At 41.1% G+C, this 17,748-nt stretch overlaps 1 protein-coding gene across 1 annotated transcript in view; it reads left to right on the top strand.

Moving 5' to 3' along the window:
• The window catches only part of LOC117366167 (GRAM domain-containing protein 2B-like), a 65,915-nt gene that overhangs the window by 22,146 nt on the left and 26,021 nt on the right, over positions 1 to 17,748 (top strand). The window contains exon 4 of the mRNA XM_033957341.1: positions 16,210 to 16,279. Within this exon, the coding sequence (XP_033813232.1) occupies positions 16,210 to 16,279 (70 nt within the window). The remainder of the gene's footprint in view (positions 1 to 16,209; positions 16,280 to 17,748) is intronic.

Genomic DNA, 17,748 nt, shown 5'->3' on the forward strand with positions numbered 1-17,748 from the left:
AAACGAGGTTTATTGTGGGCCGAACTACTTTTGGTAATATTAGATGTATACTACATCTTATAGAGAGAGGACGCACTTAGCATATCCCCTCTTTGGTTTTATCCTTTGATGCAGAGAAGGCCTTCGGTAGGGTCCAATGGTCGTTTATGTTAGCAGTGTTGCAGCACATTGAATCCAATGCAGAAAGACTCCGAAATGCCAGTCTCTTTATATCATTCTTTAGCATAGTTACAAATTAATGGTTGGTACACTGAACTCTTTGAGCTTCTTAGGGGTACTCAGCAGGGTTATCCCCTTTTATTTGCCCTCTCTATTGAGCCTTTTGGCACATGTCATTCGGTTCTCTACTGGAATTATGGGCATAAGGATTCAGGCCCTATTGACCATCGTATCTCATTGTATGCCGACGATATCTTATTGATGTTGAGTAACCCTCAACAGTCTTTCTAGCTCATCTATTCTCTCGGATGCCTTTGATTTGGTGTCTGGATTTCAGATCAATTTCAGTAAATCTGAAATTCTACACATTAATTTGTCAGACTCTGAGGCGCAGGCTTTAAAAGTCCTGTTTCCCCTTTCAGCGGGCAGATAAATCTATCCAGCGGTCCCTCCATTTGCAATGGGAACCCACAACCCCAGGGTGCTGACCTGTAGCTTTAACCACTGCGCCACACACTCCTATTTATTTGGATCATTTACAAAATATCTGGTTTTGGCATAGGCACTAAGGACCAGATTCTGTAAAGGACACTTACATTACGAGGCACCGTTAGGCACCCTAATCGCAGATGCCTAATGACACCTAACTAAAAAGTGCATGCAACTCAAATTGCTTTCATTAACTTAAATGGTGTGGTAATTGGCTGCACCATTGAAGTTAATTGATACATTTTGTAAACAAATAACTAGTTAAGAGTTCTGCATGGAATTCAGAGTGACGCCTAGCGATGCTTAAGTCGAGACACCCTCAGACGCTTAATGACACCTAATCTAATCTTTGATTTTTTTTATACCGATTCATCCCAACAGGAGGGCTCGACTCGGTTAACAAAATATTAATAAAATTATACAGGAGATTAGAACGGAAACTATATCTTTTAGGCCAGAATTTTATTTTTTATGATTGATTATTTGAAAAAGAAGGATCATTAGTAAATTTCTGAAATAAATATGTCTTCAGTACTTTATGAAAAGTGGGTAGATGAGAGAGAACTCCAATTATAGAAGGAAGGTCCTTTCCAACCCTCCAGCAAACAGCCTCCACCAGGAGACAGCCCGAACGCAATCGTATTCCTATAGCATACCTAAATTATGGAATTGACTCCCTCCTGCCATTAGGGCAATTGAGAACCTACTGACCTTCTGGAAAGCAGTAAAGATGCTTCTTTTCATGGACGGGATCCATTCTGGTCTCAAACTTTGACAGACCTTGCCTCAAAACACCTGTTCCTGCTAACCAGTTCTTCTACCGTTCACTGCAGATATGTTAATATCCATTCGTGACTCTATGATTTATTTTCTTAGATTCTGCAAAGCATGTGTTCTTAGTCACATTCTCTATAAGTTTTGTTATTGATTCTATAACGTTGTGTTTTGATCCCGTAGCATGTTATTGACTCTGTAATGTATATATCTCTGTTCCTGACTTTGTGTATGTATCCTTGGAACCCGTTCTGGGATCCTGGGGAGGATGGGCTATAAAAATGAATGAATGAATAAATAAATATTTATTCCTCTCTGGGCCTTGCCTTGGCTCCCTCTTGATAGATTACGCCAGTTTTTACCGATCTTAATATTTTTATGAGAATACCTTTGGCCTCTTGAATTAAACAACGCATTAAGTTGTTTCCTGATATCAGAAAGAAGAAAATACTTCCTATTTCGTTTCTCCCTGACTTTTCCCCTAAACAACATTATAGGACCTTTCTTAATTGGGCTAAACTCTCTTTTCATACTCTTAACCAAGTATGGTTGGGGGGGGAGCTATGCTTTCCTTTGTCGATCTTGTTAATGAGTATGGTATTATTTCTCAAGATCTTTTTCAGTATGATCAATTACGAGGTTTTATAACGTGTAAGGGTCAGGAGGAATTGGAGCTTACAGAAACACAGATGGAGAGGGCCACTCGTACAGGGGCTGGTAGGGGAGGTATTAGTACGCTCTATCAAGCCCTGTTGGTGCAAAGTAATCCTGTCCAGTGGCATATCTCCCATTGGGAGAAGCAAATGAGCTCAAGTCCCTGGGAACCCTTGGCCCTCTGTTTTTTTTTAAAAATATATTTATTTACCACTTATATCCTAAGTGGTTTACATTCAGGTACTTTATCATATTTCCCTCTCTGTCCCAGTGGGCTCAAACTCTATCTAGAGTACCTGGGGCAATGAGGGGATTAAGTGCCTTGCCCAGAGTCACTAGGAGCAGCGAGGGATTTGAACCCACACCCTGTGCTACACACTCAAACATCTCTAAAGTTTCCATATCAGCTTCCTTAATGGCAAATGGTTATAAGAATTTTTTTTTTTATCAGTGGTATATTACCCTGGCTCACCTTTCTAAGATGTTTCCCAGCTGTTCTGAGCTTTGTTGGCGAAATTGTGAACATTTCTTCATATTTGGTGGGACTGTCCTAATGTGCTACTGTATTGGTCCTCTGTGCTTACTTCTTTGAATTCTGTTCTGCAACTGGCCTACCCTTTGCAAATGGACTATTGTTTGCTACATGCGAGACGTCCTGGAGTTTCTAAACCAGCATCTACTTTTGCCAAGCATATGTTTGTGGCAACCAAGCTTTTATTGGCTAGATGGTGGAAAAAAACCTACAGTGCCACCGGTTGAGCAAGTTTTTGCTAAATTGGATTATATATGTCTGATGTCAAAATTGACAGCACTCAAATCAGGGCGTCTTGTTTCTTTTCATAAGACTTGGGATTCTTATTTGACTTGGCATGCTGGTTCTTTATGATCCTATAGCCTGATCATATTTTGTATTTGGTTCTCCTGTTGGCCCTGGAGAGGGGTTTTTTTTTTCATCTCTGTGAGGGTTGGCATTGTACTGCAAAGTTGTGTGTATATTTGGCTGGTGTCGTTTTTCATGCTCTTTTTTTTCCCTTGACTGCTTTTACTTTGTTTATTTTTCTAAAATATAAATAAAGACATTAAAAAAAGTATGATTTAAGGTTACCAGATTTCATCCGTGAAAAAGACGTGTGGTCCTGCCCCATTCTGTCCCCAGCCCTGCCCCACTCAGCCCCGCTGCACCCCAAATGTCATCTCTTCTTCCCTGAATCCTAAATAAACCCAAAAAAATGGGAGAAGGAGTAAACTCAAGCGAAGAAAATCTCCCAAGCCCCAAGGCGGAAACTGAGATGAGAGGGAGAGACTACCTGTAGAGAGGAGAAAGTAAATGCCACTCAAAATAAAATCGGTGTTAAAGTGAAATTTTCAAATATATTAAATATTTGAGAGAGCCCTCAGTCACACAGCCTGACTGAGGGCTCTCTCAAATATTTAATATATTTGAAAATTTCACTTTAACACCGATTTTATTTTGAGTGGCATTTACTTCCTCCTCTCTACAGGTGGTCTCTCCCTCTCATCTCAGTTTCCGCCTTGGGGCTTGGGAGATTTTCTTCGCTTGAGTCTCTTCTTCCCCGAGCATGGAGCCCCATTTGGAGGGCCTCCGAGCATACACGGATGTGACATGGTGATGTCACATCTCATCCACACATCCTTGGAGGTCATCCAGATGCAGCCCTGAGCTCGGGGTCTTCCAAAACCCGGACAAACTTTCATGTTTTGGAAATTCCCCCCCCCTCCCTCCCGGGGCACCGGGCAATTCTATAAAAAGAGGACATGTCTGGGTTTTCACAGACATCTGATACCCCCAAGTGTGACATTCAGCTTTTAATCAGATAAGTTAAGCTAGATAAATATAGGACTGTATTTTATGCAGTCCTATTTATTTGGATCATTTACAAAATATCTGGTTTTGGCATAGGTACTAAGGACCGGATACTTACATTACGAGGCACCGTTAGGCACCCTAATCGCAGATGCCTAATGACACCTAACTAAAGTGCATGCAACTCAAATTGCTTTAACTTAAATGGTGTGGTGATTGGCTGCACCATTGAAGTTAATTGATACAGTTTTTTAAACAAATAACTAGTTAAGAGTTCTGCATGGAGCTCAGAGTGACGCTTAGCGATGCTTAAGTCGAGACACCCTCCGACACCTAATGACACAATTTAATCTTTGATTTTTTTTTTTATACTGATTCATCCCAACAGGAGGGCTCGACTCGGTTAACAAAATATTAATAAAATTATACAGGAGATTAGAACAGAAACTATATCTTTTAGGCCAGAATTTTATCTTTTATGATTGATTATTTGAAAAAGAAGGATCATTAGTAGATTTCTGAAATAAATATGTCTTCAGTACTTTACGAAAAGTGGGCAGATGAGAGAGAACTCTAATTATAGAAGGACGGTACTTCCAAACTTTTATGAATAAAAAAGAAAATGATTGACAAAAATTGGCCATAGTTTTGATTCCTTTAACAGCGGGGAAGCCAAGTTTATATTTCTGAGAGCTCCAAGTTTATATTTCTGAGAGCTCCTAGAATTAGAGATTTCTTGTGAATTAAATGAGACAGGAACCAAAGGAGAAAAAATACCATATAGGATTTTGAAAATTACAGCTGCACATTTAAATTGGATCCTCCAGTAAACAGGAAGCCAGTGAAGGGATCTTGGTAAAGGTGTGACATGATCATATTTATGTTTAATATAGAAACATAGAAGATGACGGCAGATAAGGGCCATAGCCCATCAGGTCTGCCCACTCTACTGACCCACCCCCAAGTCTACTATCCTAGGGATCCCACTCCTGGTGACAGGTTCCCTTGGCTTAACCCTCTAAGGGATCCCACATGGGCATCCCATTTGCTCTTAAATTCTTGTACGCTGTTTGCCTCGATCACCAGCACCGGGAGCTCGTTCCAAGGATCAACCACTCTCTCGGTGAAGAAATATTTCTTGGTGTCGCCATGAAATTTCCCACCCCTGAGTTTGAGCGGATGTCCTCTTGTGGCTGAGGGTCCTTTGAGAAAGAGAATCTCTTCTTCCATCTCGATATGGCCGGTAATATACTTAAACGTCTCGATCATGTCTCCTCTCTCCCTACGTTCCTCGAGTGAGTACAGCTGCAAATTTTTCAGCCTTTCCTCGTACGATAGATCCTTGAGCCCTGAGACCATCCTGGTGGCCATCCTTTGCACCGACTCTACTCTCAGCACATCTTTCGGTAGTGTGGCCTCCAGAATTGCACACAGTATTCCAAATGAGGTCTCACCATGGTTCTGTATAATGGCATTATGACATCAGGCTTCCGGCTGACGAAACTCCTGTAGATGCAACCTAACAACTCTCTTGCCTTAGATGGAGCCTTCTTCACATGATCAGCAGTTTTCATGTCTGCGCTGATGATCACTCCCAAGTCTCATTCTGTTGAAGTTATAGCTAAGGTCTCACCATTCAAGGTGTAAGTTGTGCATGATCTTGCATTTCTTAGCGTTGAAGCCCAGCTGCCAGGTCAAGGACCAAAGCTCCAACAAATGTAGGTCCTGTGTCATACTATCGGGTGAATTGCCGTCTCTCACTATATTGCATAGTGTGGCATCATCAGCGAATAACGTTATCTTACCTTGAAGCTCCTGAGTTAGGTCCCCTATGAATATGGGCTTCAAGGTAAGATAACGTTATTCGCTGATGATGCCAAACTATGCAATATAGTGAGAGACGGCAATTCACCCGATAGTATGACACAGGACCTACATATTCTGGATAAGTTGTAGCCTCAAATTTACATGTGAAAAGAGGACATGTCCCCTGAAAAGTAGGGGTAATTAGGGATAGAGAATAGGCTTGGTTGACTTAGGCATCCGAGTTAATCCTGGCCTAACATACTGATGCCTTCCTCTAGAACAGTATTTCTCAACTCGGTCCTGGAGTACCTCTTTGCCAGTCAGGTTTTAAGAATATCCACAATGAATATTCATAAACTTGATTTGCATACACTGCCTCCATTATATGCACATTTCTTTCATGCATATTCATTGTGGACATCCTGAAAACCTGACTGGCAACGGGGTACTCCAGGACCGAGTTGAGAAACAATGCTCTAGAATGCCTAGGCACCATTAGGCAGGATTTTATAAAGGACGCCTAGTGGTTGATTGATAATGTAGGCTTGTTTAGGTGTATTTTATTGCAGTGTTTCTCAACTCGGTTCTGGAGTACCCCTTTGCCAGTCAGATTTTCAGGATATCCACAATGAATATGCATGAAATAAATTTGCATATAATGGAGGCAGTGTATGCAAATATGCATATTCATTGTGGATATTCTGAAAACCTGACTGGCAAAGGGGTACTCCAGGACCAAGTTGAGAAACACTGCTATATAGAATCTGGCTCTTACTGGTATATTCAATATCACCATCTGCTTAAGTGTTGGCGAACATGTTCAGTTAGCTCCGGACACATGATTTAAATGGCCAGAAGCCTCTTCTGGCCATTTAAATCCTTTTGACCTTTGACTCCTTTGAAATGATGGGCTCTTTTTACTAAGCTGCGCTAGCGTTTTTAGCGTGCGCTAACCCCCGTGCTACATGGAAAATACTAATGCCAACTCTATGGAGGCGTTAGCGTGTAGCGCGTGCGGTAAAACCGCTAGCGCAGCTTAGTAAAAGGAGCCCTGTGTGTCTGTTTGTTTTTATCTAAAATTTTAATATACCACTTACCTTTAAGACTTAAAACAGTTTACAACAAAAAAATTATAAAATCTAGCATCAAAGTGAAAAGAGCTCAATCATATCATTTAAAAAAACAAAACAAAACAACCCTATTGCAATCATACAAAAGCACACCATAACCACATCTCATATTTCCACTAGATTAGCCCTATACCCCTATCCTGACAACAGGACCCCCAAAGGTCCGCTGAAAAAAAAATGCTTTTCTTCAAAACAGAATTCCAAAAGTAACTGCAGCCACTTCTGAAGTGGATATTCATCACAGCTTTCAGAGCCAGGAGGAAGGAAATAGCACTTCTGTTATAATTTATTATGAATAATATTAATTAGGATAGGCCAGATTAGGGGCAGGGTTTCTAAGGATTGTTCCTTAGAACCTGTGTACAAAGAAAGCGCATGAATACTCATTATGCATTGTCTGAAAACTAGAGCTGGTGAAAAGTCTTGAGGACTAGAGTTTATGAGGTCTTGTACTAGACAGAGCAACAGGCAATAAGAAACTGGTCCAGGTTCCACAGAGACCTGGCAACTGCAGAAACTGGGAACTCTGAAGCTTGTTGTCCAGATTGTGGATACTGGATCAAACCTTGGCCCTAGAAATGCAGATTAGGCTGAGAATGGCAGCACCTCTGTCACTGCTTAGAGAAGTGTCACTGTTCCCAGGTTAGGGAACAGAATTACATGCTCATCAGTCCTCTTGCAATATTTATGACATCTGCTCTCCTTTTACTGTCCAGTTCCTGCCACTCAGGAGCTGTGAAATGGCTGTATGGTTTGGCTTTTAGAAATGACCCCAGGTATCATTTAGCTGGTGGCATATTCCTGCTTGATCTGTTCGCAACCCATAGAGCTGGCAGATAGCCATCTGGACTAGGCTATATTCTTGAGTGGAGTTAATTTTCTGCCCTTGACTCAGTGTTTCTAAAGCCCTGAGGGCACACATTGAGGAGCCATTGCAGGATGGATTTTTTTTTTTTTTTTTTTTAAATCCTTCTGTCGGATTTAAAGGAAACTGACATGACCTGCCTCCTCTTTTATGAAAATTTGTCTATTTTGGTACGATAAGCTTGTTTACATTTCCTGTTCTTCTCCCTTTTGGCACATGCAACAGTTTGCTCTCTCTGCAGCTGAAACCACTGCTGTATATTAAAGGCAAAAAGAGTGAATGCAGGCACTCAAAGGAAAAGAGGCCAGCATCACATTTTTATATAAACACACACAACAGTTCTGTAAAAAAGCAACACTGTGTATGGTACAATATGTTATCAGGCCATCCCATGGTCCTTTGCTTTTCCCGGGCCCACCTGACGTTGACACCACCTCAATTTAAAAACCCCCCAAAACAAAACAATTGAAATAGTATACAAGAGACCTGTTTTTTGACTATGCTTTTCTTTCTAGTGCCAGCTGATCCATTCTGGGTTTTACCCCTTTCTCTGTGAGGAGATGAAGTTTCTGCTTTTCTTAAGAATATCAGATAGCTACAAGTTACTGCATGCAATAGGACAAAACCCGGCCCGGATTAGCCTTTTGTGTAAAGTGGGAGCCACTTGACACTCCTGAGTGGAGAGGGAGGGGCTTATCTCACAATGAAGGGGCACCTTATTAACAGAAATCCTCACAGAATGAGCTACCAAACAAGCAGTTAAATTAAAGGCTGGAGCACAGAATCAAACTTCCTGTATGCCCTGCCTATATATTCAGGCCTCAGTGTGAGGTACAGTAATTGGTTTTAAGTTTAAGCACATGATGGCTGTAAATGGTGAAACTTTCCTTTTTTACTTTATGACATTTGTAAAAAAAACCACTGTGTTCTACTGTTGTCTAGAAGGAGGTGGGGATGAAAGGCTTCCTATTCCTACTCTAAGTAGGAGCCTTGGAAGCAGGTCCGGAGTCCTCTACTCCACTTTTTTTTTTTTTTTCTCTCTCTCTCTCTCTCTCTCTGATGTCCCCTGTACGTTCCTCACCTGTGCCTCCATTTATCTAGCCCCAGCCCTAATTGATGTACACTGCCTTCATAAAGACAGTTAATAAATAAATAAATATGATAAGATTGGATAGGTTCATCTAGTTTACATAGTAACATAGTAAATGATAGCTTTGTGTGCCAAGTTAATTAGTTTATCGTAATACTGGTTCAGAATACTGCCGTCTGCCTCATTTCTGGTCTGAAAAAATGGGAGCATATTTCCTCTTTATCAGAAACTCCATAGGTTGCTGATAGAGTCCAGAATTTTGTTTAAATTTTCATGTATTTGTTATAAAGCAGTCTTTGGTATGTCACCAGGTTATCGCTTCTCTCTGAGCCATTCTACTAAGAGTACACGTAGAGTGCACTGCATATGTTTACATATCCCTCCATAAAATCTTGTTGCTACAAGAGGTTCTTTGACAGAACCCTCTCGTTTCAGGCAGCTAAGCTGAATGGCTTGGAAAAATCATGTTAGAGGTTCCTTCTTAATCTGATTTTAGAAAATTGTTGACACAACTTTTTGATAGGCTGGTATCCTAATGCATCCTGTTCCTAGCTTTTAACTGGTTTTCTTTTACTTTCAGATGTATTGTATCTGCATTATATGTATTCGTTCTATTGTTGTGAACCGCCTATTACCTCTCGGTATGGCGGTATATAAGAATAAGAATAAAATTATTATTATTCCTTTACCCCTAGCTCCCTGACCCCTTTCCTGTTTTTGGAAAGTTTCATGCGATCAAGACATACTTTCAGGACTTTTACCCCAGAGGTGTCTGCATGCCAGTGGTATAGCCACAGGGTGGCTGGCCTTGGGGGGCCTGGATCCCCTCCCCCCCACCCTCACACACCCTGAAGGCTTAGGCCCCCCTCCAGGACTGCAGCACCACTTTCCCTTTGTTGGCGGGGATGCTGAGACCCAAATAAATACAGCCATCAAATAAATACAGAGACGCCACCTCCTTCTCCTTGTGCTGCTTCCTTCCTGCAGAGGTCGTTGGCGTGCCTTCAACCTCTAATGCCAACCTCTCATGCACAAGAAGTCCTGGCGTTAGTGGCTGAAGACACACTGCCGACCTCTTCAGGAATGAAACAGTGGGAGGAGGAGGGAAGTGGTGACACCATATTTATCTGGCTGGCAGGACCTTGGCATCCTCGCCAGCAAAGGTATGTTTAGCAGTTGTGCGCCTGCAGGGGGAGGAAGAGGACAAGGGAGGAATGCATTGCCCTCCCCCCCCGTCTACCCCTGAGCACCCCCAAAATTGAAAGGTTAGCTATGTCTTTCTGCATGCTCTGCTTCTGCCCACATATGAAGAACTGTTTTGGTTCTAACTTTGCTGCGTGAGGAATATCATTAAAATCTGTATTTATAATCTCAGGATGGCACAACTCAGATAGCACTCATCAGGAGAAAGGTGGCTTCATTTCAGGCAAGACACATTTCTTTCAATTAGGGTCATTCTTCCCAAAGATATGCGGCCAGCATTAAACTCTTGGGCTTTCTACTTTGTTCTAGTGGTTTTCTCTTAGTGTGATGACAAGGAAACAATAGGTACTGGCTTCTGGTTTTACTTAAAAATAGACATGCGAGCATGTTTAAAAATGGAAATGTGGCACACGATTGCTCATAGGAGGTGGTTAGAAAGGAGGGTGAGCACTTTTTTTTTCTCACTGTGAAAGGCTGTTTTTTCTCACTGTGAAAGGCTGTTAACTGACTTAAGGGAAAGTTTGGGATTCAATTTCAAAATAGAAAGACATTTTTAAAAAAATGGCATAAAGTGGCATTTGGATGTTTTAATCGCCAAAATGTTCAAGTGCTGATTTTCAAAACGGACCTTGTAAACATCTTGCAGGTCATTTTTCCTCCAGTATGTCTAAATCTTAAGGGGGTGTGTTAGAGGCTTGTTATAGGCAGGATTAGGATGACCTTAAGACTTGGACGTCTTGCAGAGATCATGAAACCTTTTTGAAGGCGTCCAGGACATCATTTAGACATTCCGAGATAGACCTGTTTTTAAACGCACATAAGGGCCAAAAAATGCCCAAACTGACCATATGACCTCATGAAGGCATGACTCCCCACACCCCATCCCACCCCCAAAGATGTGAAAGAAATAGTACATACCAGCCTCTATGATAGCTGCAGATACAATATTATGGGAAATTCTAGTACAGCAGCAAGCAGGTGTCTGGAGTAGCCTGATGGGTGGTATAGTGAACCATAGAAAGGGGGATCCAGGCCCATGTCCCACCCTACCCACTACATTTATGGTGGAAAGTGTGAGGCCACCAAAACCCATCCAAAACCTATTGTACTGCCATATTGGTGACTCCTGCAGCCATAAGGGCTTTTGGGATGGTAGACAGGTGAGAATAGTAGATTTGGAGGGAGTTGTGGAGGGCTCACCATACACTGTAAGGGGGCTATGTTGAAATGTATACTTGGGACCCTTTATGTGAAGCTCAAAGAAATGCCCCCTAAGGTGTCCCACTGTTTTTTGGAATGTCTGTGTGATGAGTCCATTAAAATGCTGGTCCCTCCCACATCCAAATGGGTTTGTTTTGGATGTTTTGCATTTTGATGTTTTGATTTTTGAGAATGGCCAAAAAAGATAAGACGTCCTAAGGGCTAGAATGTCTAGACAAAGCCATTTTTGAAAACCAAAGATAGACGACAGACATTGAGGAAGTAGCGCGGGGTCAGGCTGGATGCCAAAAAGATCCTTCCCTGCACCATTGGCTGTGACATTGGAGGAAGCAGCTGCAGCCATCTACTGAGGGAGCTACGGGGGGGGGGGGGGGCTCCAGTAGCGCCGCAGCTGATCTATTAATGGGGCGGCTTTATCTACAATGTCTTTAGATAGGCCGCCCCTTATAAGGAAGCTGCATCCACTGGATCAGTTTGTAAAACCCATGTGTAAGCTGCAGCCTATACATGGGGAAATACGGTACATAAAATACAAAAGAAGTACATAAAACAAAAAATTTTCAATGTGGGAAAACAAACAGGAACATGGAGGGAAAAATGGGAAGAAATACAATAGTTATAGGCTAGAAAACATACAGCTCTCCCTCCGGATTTGCGGTTTCACTACTTGCGAATTCGATTATTCGTGATTTTTTTGCAGGCTGCCCGAACCTCCCTGGACTACTTTTTGCAGGCTGCCCGGACCTTACCTGGTGGTCTAGCAGTGGTCTTGAGACTACAATGGGAACTCACGGTGGCCATTTTGATGACGGCTTTGCACGGGGCAAGAGCATAGGAAGATCACTCCTGCCCCACGCCGCCACTAGACCACCAAGTAAGGTCGGGGACGCAGGAAGGAGGTGGGGGTGGGTCAGAGCTGGCCAAAAAAATTATTCGCGGGCCGGCTCTGCACCTAACGCCTGCAAATACGGAGGGAGAAGTATATAAAGTTAAACACAGCTAGGAGTAGAGATGAAAAAGAAAAATGTTCTTGTAAAGGTAGGAAAAAAGAAAAGTGAAGAAAGAAAAAAAAAAAAAATAGTGGAAACATAAAAAATATTTACAAGGCTATGAATTAAGATGGAAAAGCGCTTTTAAATAAGAAGCTTTTTAGTTTACTCTTAAAATGATCAAATATTCTTTCTTCTCCTAGATATAGAGGTAAAGCATTCTGCATCTGAGGTGCAGTGACAGAAAAAATTTCTAGATGTTTAATACCAATTGTCCTCAAAGAGGGAACAGATAATAGATTTTGATCTGTGGATCTAAGAGCTCGTGAAGGCAGATATGGAATCAGAAGTTTATAGATAAATTCAGGTGCCTTTGAAATAAGAGTTTTGAATGTGTGGTATTATTTTGCATGAGATCCGATGTGCCACTGGAAGCCTGTGAGTTTTTTTCTAAATCTGACTTTAGTCTAGATTTGGGTATTCTAAGTAATCCCTTTTGTCTGGAATAGTTAATATAGGTAAGGCAGAGATAAGCAAGCTTTAGGGCTTTTACAAAGGTGCGCTAGCGTTTTTAGCACATGTACCAGATTAGCGCACATTATAGCGCGTGCTACCCGAAAAACTACCGCCTGCTCAAGAGGAGGTGGTAGCGGCTAGCAAGCATGGCATTTTAGCGCGCACTATTCCGCGCATTAAGGCCCTAAGGCACCTTTTTAAACCACTAGGTCGCATCCTCTTTAAAAGACGATGTGACCTAGTGGTTAGAGCTGTGGTCTGTAAAACAAGAAACCCCACCAGCATTCCTCAGTTCCTGTTTCTGCCACCGTCAGCTTGGGCAAGTCACCTGGGTAAGAGTAAGTAGGGGAGAGGTGTTGCAGCCTAGCACACGAATCTCAACTTGCCTCGATAGCGTGAGTATCTGACTCTAGGTCATAAGGAAAAGGTGAGTCAGTCCAACTCCTGCTTCAAAGAACTTCCTGTTGGAAACATACCAAAATTCTCTGAAACAAGAGTTTTAAATGTATTCATTTCTGGAGTTTTGTAACCTACTTTTCCAGTCTCATGATCAAAGCAGGGCATAATGAAAATGGTGCTGCAGAATAACACAAGTAAGCAAAAATTTAGCATAAATCCACTATTTTAAACAAGAGGGCATCATTGCAGCAATCGATAAAAGCGCTATTGGTGGGTCTTTTCTAAGGGTTTTTTTATCCAGGAGGATGCTTCACTTTCTATATTGAGTGGCTCTCTTGTCCTAAAAACAAAACCCAAAACCCTAGCATTGTGAGGTATACATTGAAGAGAGTACCTCCAGAAATAAGAGCTGGTCTAATGGTTAGCGTAGCGGGCAAAAAACCAGGGAAGCCAGGATTGAGATCTCATTATAGCTCCTTGAGATCTTGTCAGATGAAATAGCAGTAAAAATGCTTCAAATAACACACTCTAAATTGCAAAAAATTGCAATACATTTTTTTTAAATGTAGATATCGGCTATGTGAATCACTTATTGGAATATAATATCATCATCTCATCTGCTTTTTAAAAAATATTTTTTAAAGTGACTTAGTGCTCATAATAACTTTATTTAAAAGCTTCATGCCCATAATGTCAATAGATGTTTGAAGTAACTTAGGGCTCCTTTTACGAAGCTGCTGTAAAAGTTAAAGAGCTCAAACACTATTAGGTAAACTTAGGGGGTTCCCCCAAGGGGGTGCACAACCAGCTGGATCCGGAACCTCCCGCGCTGCTCCAAATAGCACCTCAGCACGGCTGCCGTACTTATAACAGAACAGAGTCGGCAGCTGCGCTGAAGTGAATGAAGGTCCCATGATGCCTGTGCCGTCTACCACCTCTATCCCGGAAGAGGTCGCGGGACCTTGCTGATTTGGAATCGAGAAAGAAAGGAGCATAGTAGGGTGGTGAAGAGAGAGAAAGGATGTCGGGGTGTTATGGAAGGGTGTGGAGGGTGAGAAAGGGGGGTCAGGGTGGTATGGAAGCATGGTGGAGGGAGAGAAAGGGGTAGATGCTGATGGAATTGCGGAGAAAGAGACATAAGGGGGAAGGATACTGCATGAAATTGGGTTGGAAGGAGAGAAAGGGGGCAGATGCTGATGGAAGTGGGGGGAAGGGAGAGGAGAGAGTGAAATGCCAGACCATGTGGGTGTGGGAGAGGGTAGGGAAGGAGAGGAGCGATGCCAGACCATTGGAGGAGGGAAGGGAAGAAGATGGATGCCAGACTAATAGGGGTGAAGGGAGAAATGGAAGGGGGATGCATAAAGTTTCTAGAACAGGAATAGAAAGAGAGAAGATGCCATATAGAAGGGGCAGAGAGAGGGTAGACAGTGGATGAAAGGAAGAGTGAGAAAAAAATGAGAAAAGCAGAAACCAGAGAAGACAAGGTAGAAAAAAATTCTATTTATTTATTTTTTGCTTTAGGTGAGATGGCATCGCTGTTTCTGTGATGTTGCATTGTATGCAGAGTCCAGCTTCTTGGTGCTTCAGTTTAACCTTTGTCTACATATTTTTATTCTATCTCCCCCATTTACAAAACTGTAGAGCGTTTTTAGCGTTGGCATCTGAGCTGTTACCACCCTGGCTAAAAACCACACTACGGTTTTGTAAAAGGGGGAGGGATTAGTTTGTGATTACAAATTCCATACTAGGCAAAGGTGTTTTCTGTGTGTTCAAAAAGACATGGTGTTCTGTTAGGATTGACTGTGTAGGATTGATCTGTACTAGTCTGGCTTGTTTAGTTTTACAGTGGGTTTATTGATGTACTGCTCACTGCTGTATGTAAGATGCTGCCTTTTCCTAGGTATTCATGTGTGACGTGTGGATTGTTACTAAAAATCATGTTTTTCATACAGATGGGGGGGGTATCAAAAAAATGATGAGCCCTGGGTGTCACATATGCTAGGTACGCCACTGCCATTGTGTCAAAAGGCTTAAGTAGCATTCTTTTCCCTTTATTTGAGCAAAATGTTCTGTTTTTACAATAGGTTTGGACAGGGGCAGCAGAATATCCTTTTTGGTTGGAGGGGTCAAACAAACTGACCTCCAACCCCTCCCCAAGCTTTCTAGTTTTTGATACTTTATTGGGCAAGATATTGGTAGGCCCTAGTAGTCCACTGCATTTGCCTACCTGTGGTCTTGGAAGAAGCCCAAAAGCAACAGAACTCTTTTTCTGTAAGTCACTATGTGATTCTAGTACTGTGATTAATATGGTTGAGCCCTTGGAAGGAGAGTCCCTTATAATCTGGTTGAAAAAAATGTCAAACTTTAAGAGGTGGGGATTCTTTGACAAGCCACCTTCTCTCATCTCCAAATGTTACAAAATATCCCTCAAAATAGCTTTTGAAAATTGTCCAGTCAAGCCATGTATGCCATCAGTAGCTGTTTAGCAATGACACTTCTAGGAAGGTTTGTTATACAGAATCATTAATCCCTTTTCTGGATCTCATATTCTTCTGGCTGATGTAATCCACAGAGCAATGGACTAACCAGTAGGGATACCAAAAGCCAATCAACTTCCCCCATCTGGGCCAGAGAACTTTGGCCTCAATAAATTTTAGATTTGACAACTGTGGGCAGTAGGTGACTAGAATCTCTCTGAGCTACCAAATGTTCTTTAAAATCTGCTTTCAACACCTTTCAATGTGCTAGGACTTTTACTTAGAGTAAGTACCTCAGGCATGGCACAACACAGAGCTATTCCTAAGCTGCCTGTGAATGGGTGGGAGTGTTATGTTTCAGGAACTTCTCTTCAAGATAACTAATTTTTATCCTAGTAAATATATAAATCTAAACCGAGATAGAAACTGTTGGAGATTCATCACAAAATGAAGGAATCAAACGTAATGCATGTCTCTCTGTCTCCTCTTCTGTTCATTGTCTCCTTCCTCTCTTTCTCTGTCTTTCCTATTTCACATCCCTTTCCCATTCTCTATTCTTCCATGCTTTCCCTTCCTTCCTTCCTTCCACTTTCCATCTTCTTATTTTCCCAGCTGCCAAAGCACAACGTTACCTTCCATAAGGTCTTCAAAGAGGTACCTGAGGAGGAGAACCTGATTGACTGTAAGTTTAGTTTAATGTCATCCTAAAATGTATGAGTATGCCATGCCTTTTCAACAAATTCATAAGGTGGAATGTAATGGGAAAATAAAACACAAAATATAAAATTTTTTAAAAAGTATTAAAATACAATCTAGAAAAAAATACATCTACCAAGTAACATAAGATATCCCAACTATAAATGATTTATAAGTCCATCACTGAAGCTATTTTGAATTTGGCAAAATTTCAATTTTCTAAATCTCTAGTGAATAGCACACTGAGACATTATGACCTACACTTTTTAATTAAAGAAAATAGCGTCTTGTACCAAGGATATGTTAACAAGTTGTACAAATCAGTGAAAGTGTCTCCCCTATCTATGCCCACCCCCACCCCCTCCCAAGAAAGCTTCACTAAACAGGAAGGGCATGGATTCATGGAGCAGATTGGTTTTCAGCCAGCAAGTTTGAAATCAGTCCCTCATTCGCCAATTCAGAATTGCATATTTTGGATGTTTTTAGCCAGCATTCTAGGCCTGTATGTAGATTCTACACTCTTCTATTTTTCCATAGTTTTGTAAACAGTTGTAATCTTATCTTCAAAAAATGCCATCAGTTATTACAATCCAGATCCAATTCATTGTCTGACATTTTGATAAGACAGATGGTAGAATAAATGTTTTCAGTTAAAAGGGTTCTCTTGAGCAGAAGAAACTGTTAATAGAAAAATAATTTGTCTGTCCCAGAGCAGTAACTGACTTATATGTCATCATAGTGTAAGATTTGCATAGCTTTTTATCTGGTTCAAAATTAGATTTCTGCCAAATTATATCTAAACTTCCTCCTTGCGCTTTCAATAATCTCTCTTCTGCAGAAAACCCTGGAGCATATTTTGCTATGTTCACTAGCTGGGTCTTTTTTTTATTTATTTATTAAAAAATTTTATATACCGCATACAGCTATGCGGTTTCCATATCACATACATAAAATCTTATTTCTCTACAATTATCATATATAACATAGACATGTCTAAACAACATCATTAATCGTCCCTGTTATAAACAGGGATAGAGTGCAAATTCAATCAATTCAGAAATACAAGCAAGCTTTAAGTCATACATTGCTGTCAAAAAAAATTCTAAAAGGCGATTATCAACTGAAATATACCTTAGCATAAGAAGGCATTGGCAAATAATTGAGTTTTCAGCATTTTCTTAAAATTAATTCTCCCTATACAAAACCGTAGCAAGCATTCCATAGTTCTACGCCAGCCACAGATATCATTGATGCTCCGATCCTACCAAATTTCAGATTTTCAGGTTTTTATTAAAATTTGATTCTATCATTTATCAAATTACTAAGCGAGTTCAAAATTAAAAATAAAAACGCCAATAACAATACACATTATTAAAAGAGAATACCATCTCACAAATTTAATTTCCACCCTTTCACCAAAGCGTAGACAAAATGTTGATCCTAAAATCCTCACCA

Source organism: Geotrypetes seraphini, chromosome 8 (genome assembly GCF_902459505.1).
Source record: "Geotrypetes seraphini chromosome 8, aGeoSer1.1, whole genome shotgun sequence".
Taxonomy (NCBI): domain Eukaryota; kingdom Metazoa; phylum Chordata; class Amphibia; order Gymnophiona; family Dermophiidae; genus Geotrypetes; species Geotrypetes seraphini.